The sequence below is a fragment of the Gallus gallus genome, chromosome 8 (assembly GCF_016699485.2).
Source record: "Gallus gallus isolate bGalGal1 chromosome 8, bGalGal1.mat.broiler.GRCg7b, whole genome shotgun sequence".
Classification (NCBI taxonomy): domain Eukaryota; kingdom Metazoa; phylum Chordata; class Aves; order Galliformes; family Phasianidae; genus Gallus; species Gallus gallus.
Window position 1 is genome coordinate 23,513,409 of NC_052539.1, and position 15,898 is coordinate 23,529,306.

The 15,898-nt window shown below is 38.2% G+C and overlaps 1 protein-coding gene across 5 annotated transcripts in view; it reads right to left on the reverse strand.

Moving 5' to 3' along the window:
- Window positions 1-15,898, reverse strand: part of FAF1 (Fas associated factor 1) — a 145,110-nt gene that overhangs the window by 25,089 nt on the left and 104,123 nt on the right. For all 5 annotated transcript variants that reach the window (XM_040704871.2, XM_040704872.2, XM_015291225.4 and 2 more), the window contains 3 exons: window positions 14,911-15,065; window positions 5,946-6,082; window positions 3,617-3,705 (listed from right to left, as the gene is read on the reverse strand). In XM_040704871.2, the coding sequence (XP_040560805.1) occupies window positions 3,617-3,705; window positions 5,946-6,082; window positions 14,911-15,065 (381 nt within the window). The remainder of the gene's footprint in view (window positions 1-3,616; window positions 3,706-5,945; window positions 6,083-14,910; window positions 15,066-15,898) is intronic.

Below are 15,898 nucleotides of genomic sequence, written 5' to 3' on the forward strand. Positions count from 1 at the left end.
TCCTACACCTGACCACCCTGACAAGGGTGGGACCATACTTGGCCAGGTGGCCTTGCTGCTGTTGTTGCCATGGACTCTACCATTTAATTATCCATTGGCTACTTCTGACCAAAAGTGCCATATTAGTACATCAGTACATTGTTGACCATGTTATTATTTGTAGCTCTTTACTATGGCTATTTAAGTACCCAACTTATAAAGACAGACAGTGTGACAGCCAGACCATGTGTCTGGCACATCAACAGTGTGGCCCAAAAGAGGGAGGAGGATTCTGAAATGTCGTCTGGTCCACACAGCTGTCACACAGCAAGCAACAGGCCCAGTGGTATGTGACTGGCCCAGAAGCCCTGAAGAGAAAAGGAAGAAGGGATGCCAGATTTGTCCCACTTCAAGAAAGCTTGGGAGAGAGAACAGATACCTAAATTTGGACCACCTGTACCTCAAGACGAGCATGCTGGGTTACTTTGACTACATATACACTTCTCAGTATTTTTTAACATATTTCTCTGGAGACTACGTAAGAAAAAGCTTAATCAGACACTACAGATAAACCCTTAAATCCAATCACTGGTTAAATGATGGAACGACACTATGGAAATATGTCCCATTTTGCCTAATTAAAATTGTATGAAGCTAGATCAGTAAATTTTATTAATACATGGATGCAAAAGCACAGGATTTAGCTAGCCATACGATTACACCCAGTAACAAAATGACTCACTTTGCTTTGGTGATGGTGTTCTCAGCATCCCGCCTACAACACCTTGATGATCCACAAGCTGACTGTAAGGTGACGCCTGAACAGCAACAACCAGTTACAACCATCACAGCAAACAGCTGCACCATTAGAAGGCTGTGGTAACAGTCATCCTGTACTGAAATAACCATCAGAGGGCACTGCAAAACATGCTGTGCTAAGCAGAATTGTGCAATAGCTGTTTAAAGCTTTCATGGGCATGCAAGTTAAAAATCCAAAATGGAGAAGTTCAGCTGTGTAAACTGAGTCACTTATGCTTACATGCTGTTTATTAAAAGTGTTTTCAGTTCAATTTCTCTCTCGCACACACTTCTGTTTACAGCAAATCCATATAGATGACTTCTCTTTTTAAAGCACAAAAGAATTCTCAGCTTATCTTCTTGTGGTTTTACACGACTTACTGTTGCTATTAAGAAAACAGTAACAGAAACCGGACTCTGTATCCTGTTTGCTATTGCCATATTTGGGAAACACATGCATGAACTGCAACAAGAGCTTAAAAAAGAAAAAGTGATGATATCTGAGTACTGTAGGTTGTCAAGTACAAGACTTAAAGAAAGTTACCTGTTGCGAATCACAAAAAGCCTTTTTTTTTTCAGGTGAAAGCCTTACACTGGGTACAGACTGCTTGCCAAATTCTGCTCTCTCTACAATACCTACTGCAGTCATTTCTCATCTTTAAATTTCCTGCTTGAAAGGCAGGAGTTTCTGAGATCACCTTTCCCATGTGTTTGTAACAAGTGAAGCCAAATTACAAGTAAATCTTCTATTTGTGCCTAAAACTCACAGCACCGGAAAATCTGTCACCCCTCAAGTTTATGAAATTTTCCATTGGTTTTCTGAAAGTCAGGGTGTGTTAGGAAAAACAAAATAAAACAGTAATACTAAACTAAACTTCTCACTGGGAAAGAAACGTGTATGGTCTCTCAGTGACAAGAAAACAAAAGGAAATGTGAAAAAAAAGACTACAGAAGACTTAGATGAAGACAGACTTCAGAGGAACATCTAACATTTTTCTGTTCTCCCCATGTAGGTAGAGCACTAATTTATGAGAACCACAGGATCGTAGGGGTTGGTTCTCCAAAGGAGACTCCATCACCTCTCTGGATAGTCTGTCCCAGTTTCTGTCACCCTCAAAGTAAAGAAGCTTTTCCTCATGTTCATATGGAACTTCCTGTCTTCCAGTTTGTGCCCCTTTTCCCTTGTTCTATCACTGGGCACCATCAGAAAGCATCTGACCCTATCCTTATGACTCCCATCCTTTAGATAATTATAAGCATTATCAAAATCCCATTTGTTTTCTCCAGACTGAACAGTCCTAGGCTTCACAATCTCTCCTGGAGCACAGGAAATGCTCCAGCCCCTCACCATCTTTGTGGCCCTCTGCTGGGTTCTCTCTAGAAGTTCCCCATCTTTCTTAACTTAAGAGCCAAGAACTGGACACAGTACTCCAAATGTGGCCTCATCAGGGTGGAGTAAAGGGGAAGGATCACCTCCACTGACCTGCTGGCCATGCTCTTTTTAGCATCCCCCAAGGATACCACTGGCCTTCTTGGCCACAAGGGCAACTGCTGGCTCATGGCCAAACTGCTGTCTACCAGGTCCTTCTCCATAGAGAGAAGTACCCATCACACTGGCGACAAGTATTATAGGCTGTCACTGTTCTTGGTCATCCAGGGAAGGGCTCCCAGCAACTCACAATGCAGAACCCAGTTGCCAGTTCTGCCAGTTCTACACTCTTATTCACTCCTACTTCCTTCTCCTATCTGTTCTTAAACCCCCGCCTTTGTATGTCCTTCTTTCCTTCTGTTTCCTTCCTTTCCACCAGCTTTTGTAATTTCCAGTTGTAAGTCTTTTTTAGAACTCACCTGTGATGTGAATTTTGGCTTCTTATTAAAGCATTAAAAAGTTAATCTATACCCAACATATTGCTGCTGAAATGTACTAAAAGAATTCAATTATATAATGTCTTGGATTTTTGTTGTAATTCTCGTACTAAAAGTTGTGTTCAGTATTAACAAAATCAAGGTCAATATTCTTTACCAGTGAACTACAGGTAGCATAAATACAGAAATTAAAATGAACTATAAATACTGTGCAGGTACCGTGCCTTCATATTATTATAACCATAATCAGAAAATCTCATACTAATAAGATACAAGATTTAAATGCAAAGAATGTGTTTAGTGAATTATTGTCAGTCAATGTCTATACAACAGGATAAGAATAATCTTGAATGGCAACACACCAATTATTATCAATTCCTAAGTACTTCATCACTTCAAAATGTCACTCTCCGTTTATGGAGTAACAGATAAACATCTCTCAGCTGCACACCTCACTGTGTCATCTTCTTTGCAATTGAAACACTGTTTTTGAAAAGTTGTGCCATCACTCACCATTCTGCATTGTTCTGAATGATGATTCTGTATTGCCATAGTTGTGGTTTTCAAGATTGTTTTTAAATCTCCCTTTAAACAAATACACTTCAGACAAATAAACCTATTTTTCCTTTCTACCTACAGTTTAATCTGGTCATTGGAAACTAACCTCATTGCCGTTTCCTTCTATGAGCATATTCCACTGCAAAAGCAAAGAGTTACTCATGACTAATAAACAGAGAAAGGAAACAAACATGAAAATAACAGTAAATCAAACCAATAAGGAGGAGGTTTTCTTTTTGAAAGCGTGACCTAACTACATACATAAAAGAGACATTGCCTTTATCTCGGGTATCAGAAGAGGCACATTAAAATGTGCCATACCCACCTTCATTGGCTAAAGAGACATTTGGTTATTTTTGTATCCCCAGTGATTTTTGGAAGCCAGTAGGCACCTGCAATAACTTTCAACTCTCACCTCGTCCTTTATATCCTCCTGCTGCTGGGCACTGAAGATCTCCATTGCAGCCATCAGCCTCATCATTAGCTCATCCACTGTTGTGTTACCTAGCAACAAAGGAAGACCACTGAAATTCATAGCATTAAAGTTATTAAAAAATAATAAAAAAAAGAAGTCATCTTAGGATTAATCTATAAGAATGAGCCAGTTCAAAAAAGTCAGAAGAAATACCTCAAATATCTCAGTAGAATTATTTTAATTGAAAATTCAGAATTGTTTTCACAAGCAAATGTTGATCGTAGGCTAAAATTTTGAGTGGTTCAAGTCTGAAAAATCGGCTTAGTTTTGCATGTAATAAGACTACCTTTCCTCTAATTGTTGTTAGAGAGAGGTAGCATATCTGGGGCTCCTTTACATGATTTTTACAGGCTTAGAATTCTTGAATAAAACCAGGGTAACCCTAACCCCAACTCTCCTCGTGTTTTTCTAGCAGTGTGTGTTCAGTTTTCAGCAAGACTGAAATATTAGTTTAATTCCATACCAAGATGCACTCAGACTTTGGTTCCTCTTAGTCTCAAGACCAGACTGTACTTCAAAGCTATGACTATTTCTCTGTGAGACATTCGCTATAAACTACTGGCATCTGCCAACTTAAATAGTCTTTGGACGCTGACAGAACAACGCCATTAAGAGCTACATTTACAATGACAATGATGGTCAAAATTGTAAAAGGAGTACCCTAACCAGAAGCAACAGTACCAATAAAGAAAACAAAACCACACCCAGAGTTTCCAACCCCAGTAAAAAATGAAAAGCAAAAGCAACCTTTGGCAGCCTGCATTTCAATAAATGCCTTTAGGACTTAAGTTTCTGCGTTGCTGTATCTCTTCTGCAAACAGTGCCTTCTCACCCTGCCCTGAAAGGCCCTCATTGTTCCCATTTCTAGCATTTGCTACCTTAGCAGAAAATTTTATCCCGAGTGCTACAACACGCATGACTCCAGAGAATACCATTCATTTGAGGATAAATTGTTAAAAGATACCAATGTCCCAATTCGTGGGAAAATAACAGGCACAGAACACTTGGGTTTTGACAGAATTTGAATCCGGGGATAAATTCATTTAAGGTTGTAATTGATTATCACTTCAGTGCTGGAGTTATTCAAACATACGTAATTAAAACTTAGTGAATGCAATGAAATGATTTGAATCATTTCTTAATATAAAACCACATTATCTTATGGCTCTGAGCCACCAATTTTCTCAGACATCTGAGTAATTCAAGTCAGTAAGCACCACTGACTTGAGTGGGATAACACAGGTGCTTCAAGTTATGGAAATGCTCAACAATGCTGAGGAACTATAAAAACAAGAAAATTACTAGTTTTTTTGTTATTATTTTTAGATTTTTTTTTATTCATTACCTTTTAAAATAATTAATGGGCATATCATGAATCAGTGTTGTGCTGTACTTTGCACTATAGAGACAAAAATCCATGCAAAATTAATTGTTTTGGCCACAGGAATGAGCACTGCAAATTCCTCAAGAAAATGACAGATCTCATATGCAGAAAGGAACGGTTACACTGTCTGTAAAAGGCAGCATTTCCTCAGGAAAATAAGGATATTAGAATAAAAACTGCTAGGTAAGAAGAATAAAGACACAGTGTCATGAACACAACCTTGTGGAGGAAGAAGAAATGGGAGATAGCCATCCTGTGATGCTTTTTAATGTGAAGTTACTGAGAACAGCTGAAGGGTGTTCCACACCTGAGTCATGTTACTGCCAGAAACAGGGGAATGGCCATGCTGGAGAGAACTGCTCCTGTTCAACCAGTGGGTTTAAGGCATATGAAATTCTATTAGCAGCTTAAAGTTCTGATCCCGTTTAGAATCTCAACACCACAGGCAGGTCTGAAAAAGCAACTGATGTTCAATTATTATCCCACTACATGCAATTGAAGTCCACGTGTTGACAAGGAGCCACTCAGAACAGGATGATGCTGGTGCAAGACAGAAAATCCCAGAGAATGTATTTTGAAAACTCAGGGACTGATTTGGTTGCACATTTGGAAAACTACCAGTAACTCCTGCTTTGGGAGATTTGGTTTCTACTTCTAAAAAGGAAAACCTAAACTACACCATTCTTGTCAAATTCAGTCTCTAACAGTATGCTAAAGAATGCCTTTATGAGTAACAGCCGTTTACACTGCAGCAACTGCAGGTTTCTTGGGTGTGATAAATTCACCTTCTGAATATCCTAAGAAAAGAAACAGTTAGAAAGGATGTCTTCAAACACTTTCAATACTCACTTAAGAATTATTTTCAATATAAAGCGAGAGCTGTACCTTGTATTACATTCAATACTTCATTAGACGATCGTTTTCCCATAATAATAAGGAAAAGTGGAAACTGATCCGTCTTCTGAGTGCGAATTGTTTGGGCTACAACACTCCCGAAGTGTCTCGTGCACATCGTCAGAAACCTACATGGGGGAAAAAACAGCAGTTAACACAGGGGGGTTGGTTTTGAGGTTACTATTTGAAAATACTCACGCTATTCAGCAGTTTAATTGAGTGCCACTGCTTAACATCTAGGCTTCTGCATTCAACTCTGGAGTTCTTAATCCCTTTTTATGATTAAATTATGAAAATATTTGCAAATATGATGGACTACAGACTGTCTACATTGACACAGTAACTAGCAGAGATGGTGATTTATTCAATGGAGAGTCCCATTTTCTGTTACAGTGCTCTGCAAGCTGTAATTCAAAACCAATCCCCCCCAGGAAAGATCATGCTAAATGAATTGCTAAAAACTTCTAAAGAACTAAGATATTACCCAGTAAATATGAGGAAGTATCAAAATAGTATAATTTCATATGAAAGCATAATTTAAGAAAATGTTTTTATCAGTCAGAGAATTAAAGGGTGCTTCAAAATTGTCTTTTCTTCTGTACCAGTGCCCTGCCAGTGACACACTTAGCAGTGTGGTCTAAAAACAATAATTCTAAGCTTTTGACCAAAAAAAGCTCTCGGATATTAGCATACAGAAGTCTAGCATTAGTATTCTTAACACGATCTTGAATAAATGAAAAAACTGATAAAGCTTTTCTCTTCCATTAGAGGACTGTTTGAAATTAGCATTTCTTTCAAGAGAAAAGGGTAGCTTATGATATGTTTTCAGATCTGATGGTAAAAAGTAAATGTCATAATAATAATGAATTATGAAAGACCAAATGCAAATATAGGATGCTTTAATAAGATCCAATTTAATAAAGTCTGTAAAAATAATGGACTTTTAATAACACGGGTCACAAAAGGCAAAACAGTGGAAATTCTGAGGACTAGCCACTGGTACAGGCTTATTAATTCTTAATTATGTTCATGAAAGGCAACTTAAATCGTGTGTTTTCTTATGCCTTATGATAATATTTTAGGTAACAACTACTCGGAAATGTATGCTCTAACTGAAGAGCAAAGTCCTGTTGTCACATGCATTAGAAGCCAAATCTGTTTGAAAAGACAGACTGCATTAAAATGTCAAGCACTCTACGTCATTTCTTCTCAAAAGATACTGAAACGATTCAGAAAGGTATATATTTTTAATCAACATATATTAAATCTAATGAAATCTCTAAAAAACGAGATACCTCCTGAGTACAACATTGGGCTTGTTTGAAGCACTGGAAGTATAAAATACCCTTCTGACTCCATTCTGGAGCACAACTATGACTGCAGGGCAGCCCAATCTGGTGGGTAGCAACCCTGCCCATATCAACTGGGTTGGAACGAGATGGGCTTTAAGGTCCCTCCCTGCCCAATCCATTCTGTGAGTCTATGATTCTATGAAGCAGGGGTAGCCAGCAAGTACTTCAAAGATGTAGACACTGGCAGATATGACTCCACGTGCCCACTGAACTAAAACATAGGAAAACCAATAAGAAACGTGCAGGTAGTTTGGCAATGTAAAATCAATGAAGAGATACCACCAGCAACCTCCAGCACCTGCACTGCATAACTCCTGTTCACCAGGAATCGCTCACACACACCTGCTTGTGGCCAGGGCAGTGCTCTGTGAGCGCCGAGCTATTTCTCATAACATCTCTTCCTTTCTGTTTGCTACATGGGTAGGAATGGAACTTTCATTCATGATCGCCATTCCTTTTGTCTAATGCCCCTTAATAGATGTTGCAACTACTTAATTAATTTTGCCATTTTTTTTTTCCTTTTCAGCCTTTCCCGATTCTGTAATTGCTGGCCTTTTCACTTGCTCCCGTATTCATACCTAGCAAAAGATCTACTTTGTACCAATATTTACTATCTTCAGAAATACGTGAATGGGACCAAAACAATTTCTGACAGCCTGCAAGAGAGCTCTCGTGCTTGAAACACGAGAAAACTTTTGTACAAAAGTTTTCCAAATGAGACCATTTCCTAACAGCTAATATACAACAAATGACATTGAAGTATACTTCTGGCATTACATTTTCATGTAATTCCATCATAAAATGCAATTTAATATTACTTTAAAAACGCCTCTTGAGTAACAATTATGGAAAAATAACAGCTTCAAAAATCCACTGAAGAAAGTTTTAAATATTACTGAGCCTCAGAAGCAAAGGGAGCATTTGTTACATCTGCAATCTATGGTCTATAGTAGCCCCTGATCGAGGATATGTTGCATAGAGCTTTGCAAACATTTGGGTTTAGCAATAACGTGGTTCTTATGAGAACATGCAGCTTTAATTTTTAAGAATAAAAGTGCTCACTGTCCAAAGTGTTAACTCAGACCTCGAGACTTCTTGATCTCTGAGAAGCTTTTGATCTCTGTGAGACTTATAAATACCTTAGTGGGTAGGAGTGAAGTGGATGTGGCCAGGCTCTTATGGGTGGTGCCCAGAGGTTGGATAAAAGGCAATGGGCACAAACTGGAACACAGGAAGTTCCATACAGACATGAGGAAAGTCTTCTTCACAGTGATGATAACTTCTTCCAAAACACTTATTCCCTGTCAGTCTGAAATGATGTTCAGCCCACAGTTCAGATGACAATGGGTGGAAAAAGGGGGCTTTATTTATAGCAGGTGCTTCCTAAGGCTAACCATACCTTTTAGAAACTTCAAAACCTTAGAAATGGCTGTGAAAAAGCTGAGATTTCTTTTTTTGAGTATGAGGAAAACAATGATGAATATTAAACATGCAATGTTCCTGATTATTTTTAATAATAATTATATACTGTGCAAAATCAACATAAAACTCATTAAAATGTTAATGTAAAAATAACATTTTTGCATAAGGTATTTACATTTAAAAAAAAAGTAGATTTGAGGTCAGGAAATGGTATATTTAAATAAGCTTGCTATCCACAGTCGTTATGATACAGAGTTAATGTTTTACCCACACCAGGGGGGTCATAGCTGTTGATTCAAATACAAAGGATGATAAGCAACAGACACAAGGTATGGCGTAAAGATTTATAAAGCAGCCTGAATCAGATGGAGTGGATATTCTCTTCAGTATCCATTAGCAAAATATCCAGGGATTCAGGTGTAAAAAACATGATTTTATCCACTTTTTCTTTATGCAAAAGTAAAGCTTAGATGAGTAGATTATCTAACTCTTCCTACAGCGTGGAAGATCTAATTTCATCCTGCCAGGTTCACACAGATTAGGTAAATACCTTATAGCCCTGTTCAGTCTAAAATACGTCTAGCTAGAAACTCATTAATCCATCCTTTCAGGTATCAGTGACACCAGGAAAAATTACTGGTAAAAGTATAAATGAAATGTATCTGCACCCCTTGCTCAAATGCTGTGCTAAAAATGGAAACCTAAGGATGCACTTGCCCTTCAGTGGTTTTGATCAGCCTACCGTAAGAAAGACACATAACATGATTTGCTAAGGAATACCTAAGACTGTTAGCTCTACCAATAACCCAGTTAAAAACAGTTTATGTATGGTAGCGAAGTGGGAGAAGCTACAAGCACACTAGGAGTCTGTAAAGGAAAAATCTTCAGAAATCAGAGAAACAACCTGAAAAATGCAATTCAACACAGCCACTGAAACTCTCTAAGCAGAAGAGCTCCACAAATACAGAGTAAGAATCAAGTAGGTAGGAAGGAAGAAAATTCATGATGTGAAGAAGACACTGGGGTGAATAATCAGAAGCATGGTTTGCACAACATGAAATAATCCTCTCTCTGTATTCAGTACTAAGAAAGCAGTTTTAGGCACAGTACACCAGTAAAAATGCAGACCAACCACAGAAGGACCGTATGAAGCCTGCAATAATGTCTATAAAGGATGACATATGAGGAGATAATGAAGGAATCAGGCTTGCTTAGAATTGATTAAAAAAGAAAAAGTAGGGAAACACAGTGGCACTTTTAAAGTCAGAAAGAAACAAAGAAAGAAAGAGCATCTCTCATTGACTACTGAGTGTACCAAGATTTAATTGTCATTGATGGTTGTAAGATAAACTCAGGTTAAATATTAGTGAGAACTGCCCAAAGGCAGTGAAAGTCAAGTACTGGAACTAGTCAAGAAGAGATGCATTAGACATCACTGGTGCAATTGTGGATTCCTGCTTTTAAGGTTTAAGACTCAACAGGTCTGCCTTGTCTACACATTCTTCTGCCCTCAGTTCTTACACAGGATGGTACAGAGGTTCTCCTTCCCGTTGTCTGTTCAACAAGTACAATGTACCACACCATGGTTTGAGTATGGCAGGATAGAACTTGCTTTAGGATTTGTTTTTATAATGGAAACTTAAAATATACGCTTGCAAATGTATCCATAGTTAATTCCTGGGGTTTTAGTCATTTTTTCAGATGACCTTAAAGCATTTGCACAAGTTCATAAAATGACACAGTAAAAACTTCCATCAGATACACAGAGAGACTACTTCCTATTTATAGCCGTATATTACGGAGACATCCATATCTTCCTAATCACAATCAAATTAAAATGCATTCTATACTGGCTTTTAGTTTTCCAAATCTGGACATTTTAAGATTAGCACCATGAAATTACCTTGAAGTATATAAATATTTAAAGAAGGATAGTTTACCTTTTCCAGTGGGTGTATAATAAACAGTTTAACCATCATCTATATACAGGCTGTTTTGTTCTCTGTCTAAAAAGACAATCACCTTTTATCCTTTTCCTTTTTTCTTCATTTCAGTGCTATTAGGAAACTATTCACAAGTGCAACCCTGAACAATACTATGCAGTAATTATGACTAGATGACAAAGAGATGTGAACAATTACTGAGCCCATTTTGAAACCCTACACTAATAAAGTCATTAGATGCTGCCCTTGCCATGAGCCTTCTAAAAGCTTCTGAAGTTACAAGAACACACGGCATTGTTCGTTAGGACAATTGCTGTTGGCAGAATGCAAACCTTGAGTTAAACCATGCTGCAAATTGATCTTGACATTCTGTTAAGACCGCCACTAAAATCAAAAGCGAAGGAGAAAAGGAGAAAATGAGCGGGTGGGATGTAATCATGGAACAGAAGGGTTCCCTCCTCACCTTCTTTCCTCTTCCTCCTCAAAACAAGCCATACAGAAAATAACAAACTCGCCTGGTGTTTGTGAGCCTTTATTTTTAAAACATTAATTAGACTTTTGACCTGTTTTTATGGACTCACACCGTATTGCTATTAAAGTAAATTAAATATTACAAAAAACACTAGATAAGGTTTTCACACTGTTCTGTGAAACCTGTTAAGGATTTGATACCCAAAGAACAAGTCAACAGTTTTGCAAGCAACATATACAGCATCTATGGCCGCTCATCAGGAGGCAGTGAGAAATTAACTTGCCAAGCCCTGCACTGTCAGACCCCACACCTGCAATATATTTGCTGAAAGATCTAATAGGATTGGGGAGCTAGAGCACTATGGTCAACTGGTCTTCATCCAGGCATGCATCATTCAGTAGGTTAGTATCAAGGGTCAGCAGCTGTGAATATGGCTAATTACTTGATGACGGAAATTGCAGGTGAAGACAACCTGCTGCTGAGAAGCACTTTGGCCAATTAACTCTTTCCTAAGCTTAAGTAAAATGAAAAACTATCATTTGAACATTAAAACTAACAAGTACCTGTCATCAGAGCTGAGAAGAGTTGGCAACACCTTGAAATACAGCACCCAAGGGCAAAGACAGCAAAAGCTGAAAAGCTGCTTCCGACATTTGAGGTGCCGTTTTATGGTTTGGGCAGTGCGTTGCTTGGCAAACATTATGTACTTTGGAAACCTGTTAATATTATGCATAAGCTGTATTTGTAAATGCTGTGTGTACAAGCATAAAAGCATGTGTGCAGGCGTAGGTATACGTGTATTTATGAATATTCATTATATACATATATTTGTACCCAGTACATGTATTACGTTAATATATATTAATGAATTAACAAAAGTAGTTACCCATGTGCTTGCACACATATATACACGCATACACCTGCTATACACACACAAACACAGAGTTATTTCCTAATAACGGTGTTGAGACAACGCTATGAAGACCTAGGATGCCAGAACTACAGCTGCTCACGTCTGGCCCTGCAGCTGAGCTCTCCCAGAAACACTCTGGAAACTCAACGAAGTACTCAGCCCATGCAATGCCCCAGTGCAGCTGGTGAGCTGCTGCAGCCTGGCTCATAAGTAGGGCCAGAACTGTTCGTGCTACTACGGGCAGGCACTACTACTACTGCAGACACTACTACTACCTCTTCTAACTGCATTTCTGCTGCTTGAGAGTGGCACAGTAGCAAATCTTCACAAGGCCAGCCAAAGAGTGAATGTTAAGCTCAAGGTTCATCCCAACTTGAACGGAATACAAGAAGAACGTAAAAATTATATCTGTAGCTTACTCTTTTCCCTGTTGAGTTTCAAAAAGTTGAAGTATAAATACTTCTAAAGAAGTCCATCTACAGTACTTAAAACCTGTCTCACTACTCACACTAAAGTGTTGCTAATTATGAATACAAATAAAGTTGACCCCATCCCTCCTGCTTTCCCATGCTAAGCTTGGCTCTACCTACACGCACTAACACCACTCTATCAGCACCAATAAGTAGCTTTTGGGTTACATTAATTTGCAGAAAACATGAAAAAAACTTCCTCTTGTTTTCTCGCCCTTCAAACAAAGCTACCTGCAACCATATTTGTGGGGAAACAACAGAGTACTCCAAGACCACTGTCATTGTGCCACAAAGAAGAGTAGTAACTAAACAGAGGTACTGCATATTTATTTATGGGAATGCCTACAGTGCATTGGCACTCTCCAAAGCAGGACAGAAGCATCATACTCCCTCTAAAGAAATCACAGGAGTAGGATGTGACACTAAACACAAATGAGAAATTATTCCAATTCAAGCCAGCCTGCCTTGTTCACCCCTTAGTATTTTTTTGACCTCACTGTTAATATGACAGTTTCTTTGTTGTTGTTCATAGAAAGCAAAAAAATGAAGGCTTAAAAACCCTATCGTACTACACAATCGGTGACTAGGTTCATTGAGAACAGCTATAAAGACTTAAACAAGCCCTTTATTTTGTGTTTTAAGAAGTGTCATAAGGAGTTAATAGGACACAGCTGTACAGGCTCTTTCTAATAAGCAGCTTCTGTCGCTTTGGTCACCACAGGTGTCTCTGTAACCTGCAAACTCTTATTACTAGTGTATCAAAGTTGTGCTACTTAATAGATTTCTTTAGTAAAACACAACAAAGCAATTACATGGCTGTTGATCGTCAGTCATAAAAAAACCCTCAAACACAGTTTTTCAAAAGAAACTACACTGCAATTTTTTGTCATTGTAAAATAAAAGAAACTAGAGAATTAAATAGAAAACCAAACAATAGAACAGCAGGTAGTCAGCTGAACTTAGCCACTACAGATGGTTTAGAAATAGTGTTTCCTTCTACACCAAGTTGTGGGATAAAAGAAAAGGAGGAGGCTCCTTACTGCCAATGAATGGCAATACCAAAAGACTTAAGCAAGTTTCCCCTCCGTGTATTTGGGCCCATGAAAGACCTTAGATGTTTCTTCTTCCTCTCTTTCTCTTTCCTGTTTGTTTTTTTTTTTTCCCCAACAATCTTTAACTTTCTCTAGAATAAATTAAACAAGGATCATAACCACAGATTCATACAGTGACAAAATGCAGAGGATCTAGTGAGGAATTCCTGTGAAACATAAGTGTCGTTTATAAAGCATGCTGTTAGACAAGGAGATTGTTCTGTTCTCCCTTGTCAACTTAAGGTAAAGAAATATTAACTATAATTTAAATATTTAAGAATATGAATGCATGAATGTTATATTGCAATAGCCATTTTCTAGCAAGTCACAAGGAAAATAAACAAAGATACAATTTTAATTATTCATTAATCAATGGAATTGTGTAAAAAATTCCATCTTTATCCAAGGCCAAAGGACTGCTGCATCTTTTGTTCCCATGGCAGAATAATTATCACAATACAGTAATATACGTGAGCACTATCCAAGAAGCCTTCTGTGTAAGCAATGGTGATGACAGAGCAGCCAAGTCAGAAAACCAGACAGGTCCAATTTTTAGAAATAGTCATAAAATCGGTATTTTCAATAGTTTATTATCAACTGATAAATAACTAAAGGAGAGAAACACATTAAGATATGAAAATTTGTTGGTAACACCCAAAAATACGTAGAAGGAAGTGTAATCTACAGTGTTTTAGCTCCTTTACACAACAGTAGCGTGATGGCCTAAGATACAGGTCAGTTTTTCATTTACAGTTTGTATTAAAACTTATTCAAGCATCTAAACACTACCAGTGGAATGTTCTGGAAGCAACTTGGAGTTCAAAAAAAATTCTGTACCATTTGTAAGCTTTAATTTCTTTTTATAATCTGTTTTTAATATTTATTTACCAAATTAATGTTATTTTTACATAAAGCAAGACTTCCACTAGTAAAAGTAGTTATTCCAAAGCAGTACCCAGACAGTCCCTACATATGTAGTAGTAGTGCAGTATATACCCACACTACAATTCAGAGGCTTGAAGAAATAGTTCCAGCATTATGTTTGCAGAATAAATTCTGCAACAATAAAAGGAACTGATTTATTGAACTATTTTTCACATTCAGGAATAAGAAGACAATTTGTAATGGCAAGTAGGAAGGTTCGATTCCCAGTGCGTATCAGACAGCACAGTTTCACTGATCAGCTATGAACAAGCAAGTTTTTAATTCAAATAAATACCAAGCAACAAGACATCTGACACACAGAGATAACACAGAGAGAAGCTTCTCCACTTACAGTCCAAAGAGCCTTACCTTGCTCTGTTTGCTTCTTTTGTCATGTCCCATGCCCAGGTTATGAAGTTCTGACTCAGATATGAGACAATAGATTCAGCACACAGCATTTGTGAGCAGAAGACGTTGGTTAGGACGCTTTCGTCATGGTGGAGGTAGATAGCAAGAAGCTTTCTCTGCAAAGACATGAGAAAAGATTGAACAGAGAAAATCTCCTCACTGTTCAGTAAAATAAAATTACTGCTGCAGATCTGTACATCAGTACACCCAATGGCATTTACTGAAGGTGCTGAATACCTCCAAAAAATACCTCTAAAAAAAAAAAACCAACAGATTTCAAGGCAAACTGTCCATCCCTCTTCCTAGTACTTTTATTTCAGGCACCACAATGTAAACTCTGAACATGGAAAACAACAACATTTCAACACAAAAGCAAAAATTTCATTAAAAGACCTAGCTTAAAAAATGTGTGAACTTTTTTGGCTTGCTGCCCAATAAAGATAACACTTGGAACAACTGAATGGAGCAACGAATACATCCCTTAACACAGCAAAGTCTAAGAGTCTAAACAAATGCAATTATACACAACCTTAAAAATGACAGTGTATTATTATCATCCCATCTATAGCCAAACAAAAGAGGAAATCAAGTAACTGCAGAGCTGTCCAGAGTCCCAAGGCCTGTAATGCTGCATGCTGGATGTTTTGGCAGCTCTCCATGCAGTCATATGGTGTGGGGAGGCCTAAGGCACATCCACCTCTCGCCTACTCTATAAGTCAACGTGCGGTCAAAGGGCCACACACCAGTCTGGCTGGCTAGGTCTCTTGTGGAGCTGAGGAGGAAGGTATCTGTCCCAGCACTGCAAACTTGTAGGACAAGTAAAGGAAGCAGCTTCAGAATCAAAGAATATCCCCTTCCCTGGGCTGATCAAACCAAGGGACCACAGCTGCTATGACAAGCCATGACCTCTACAGATGGGTAACAGATCAAATGAGAGAATCCCACTCTG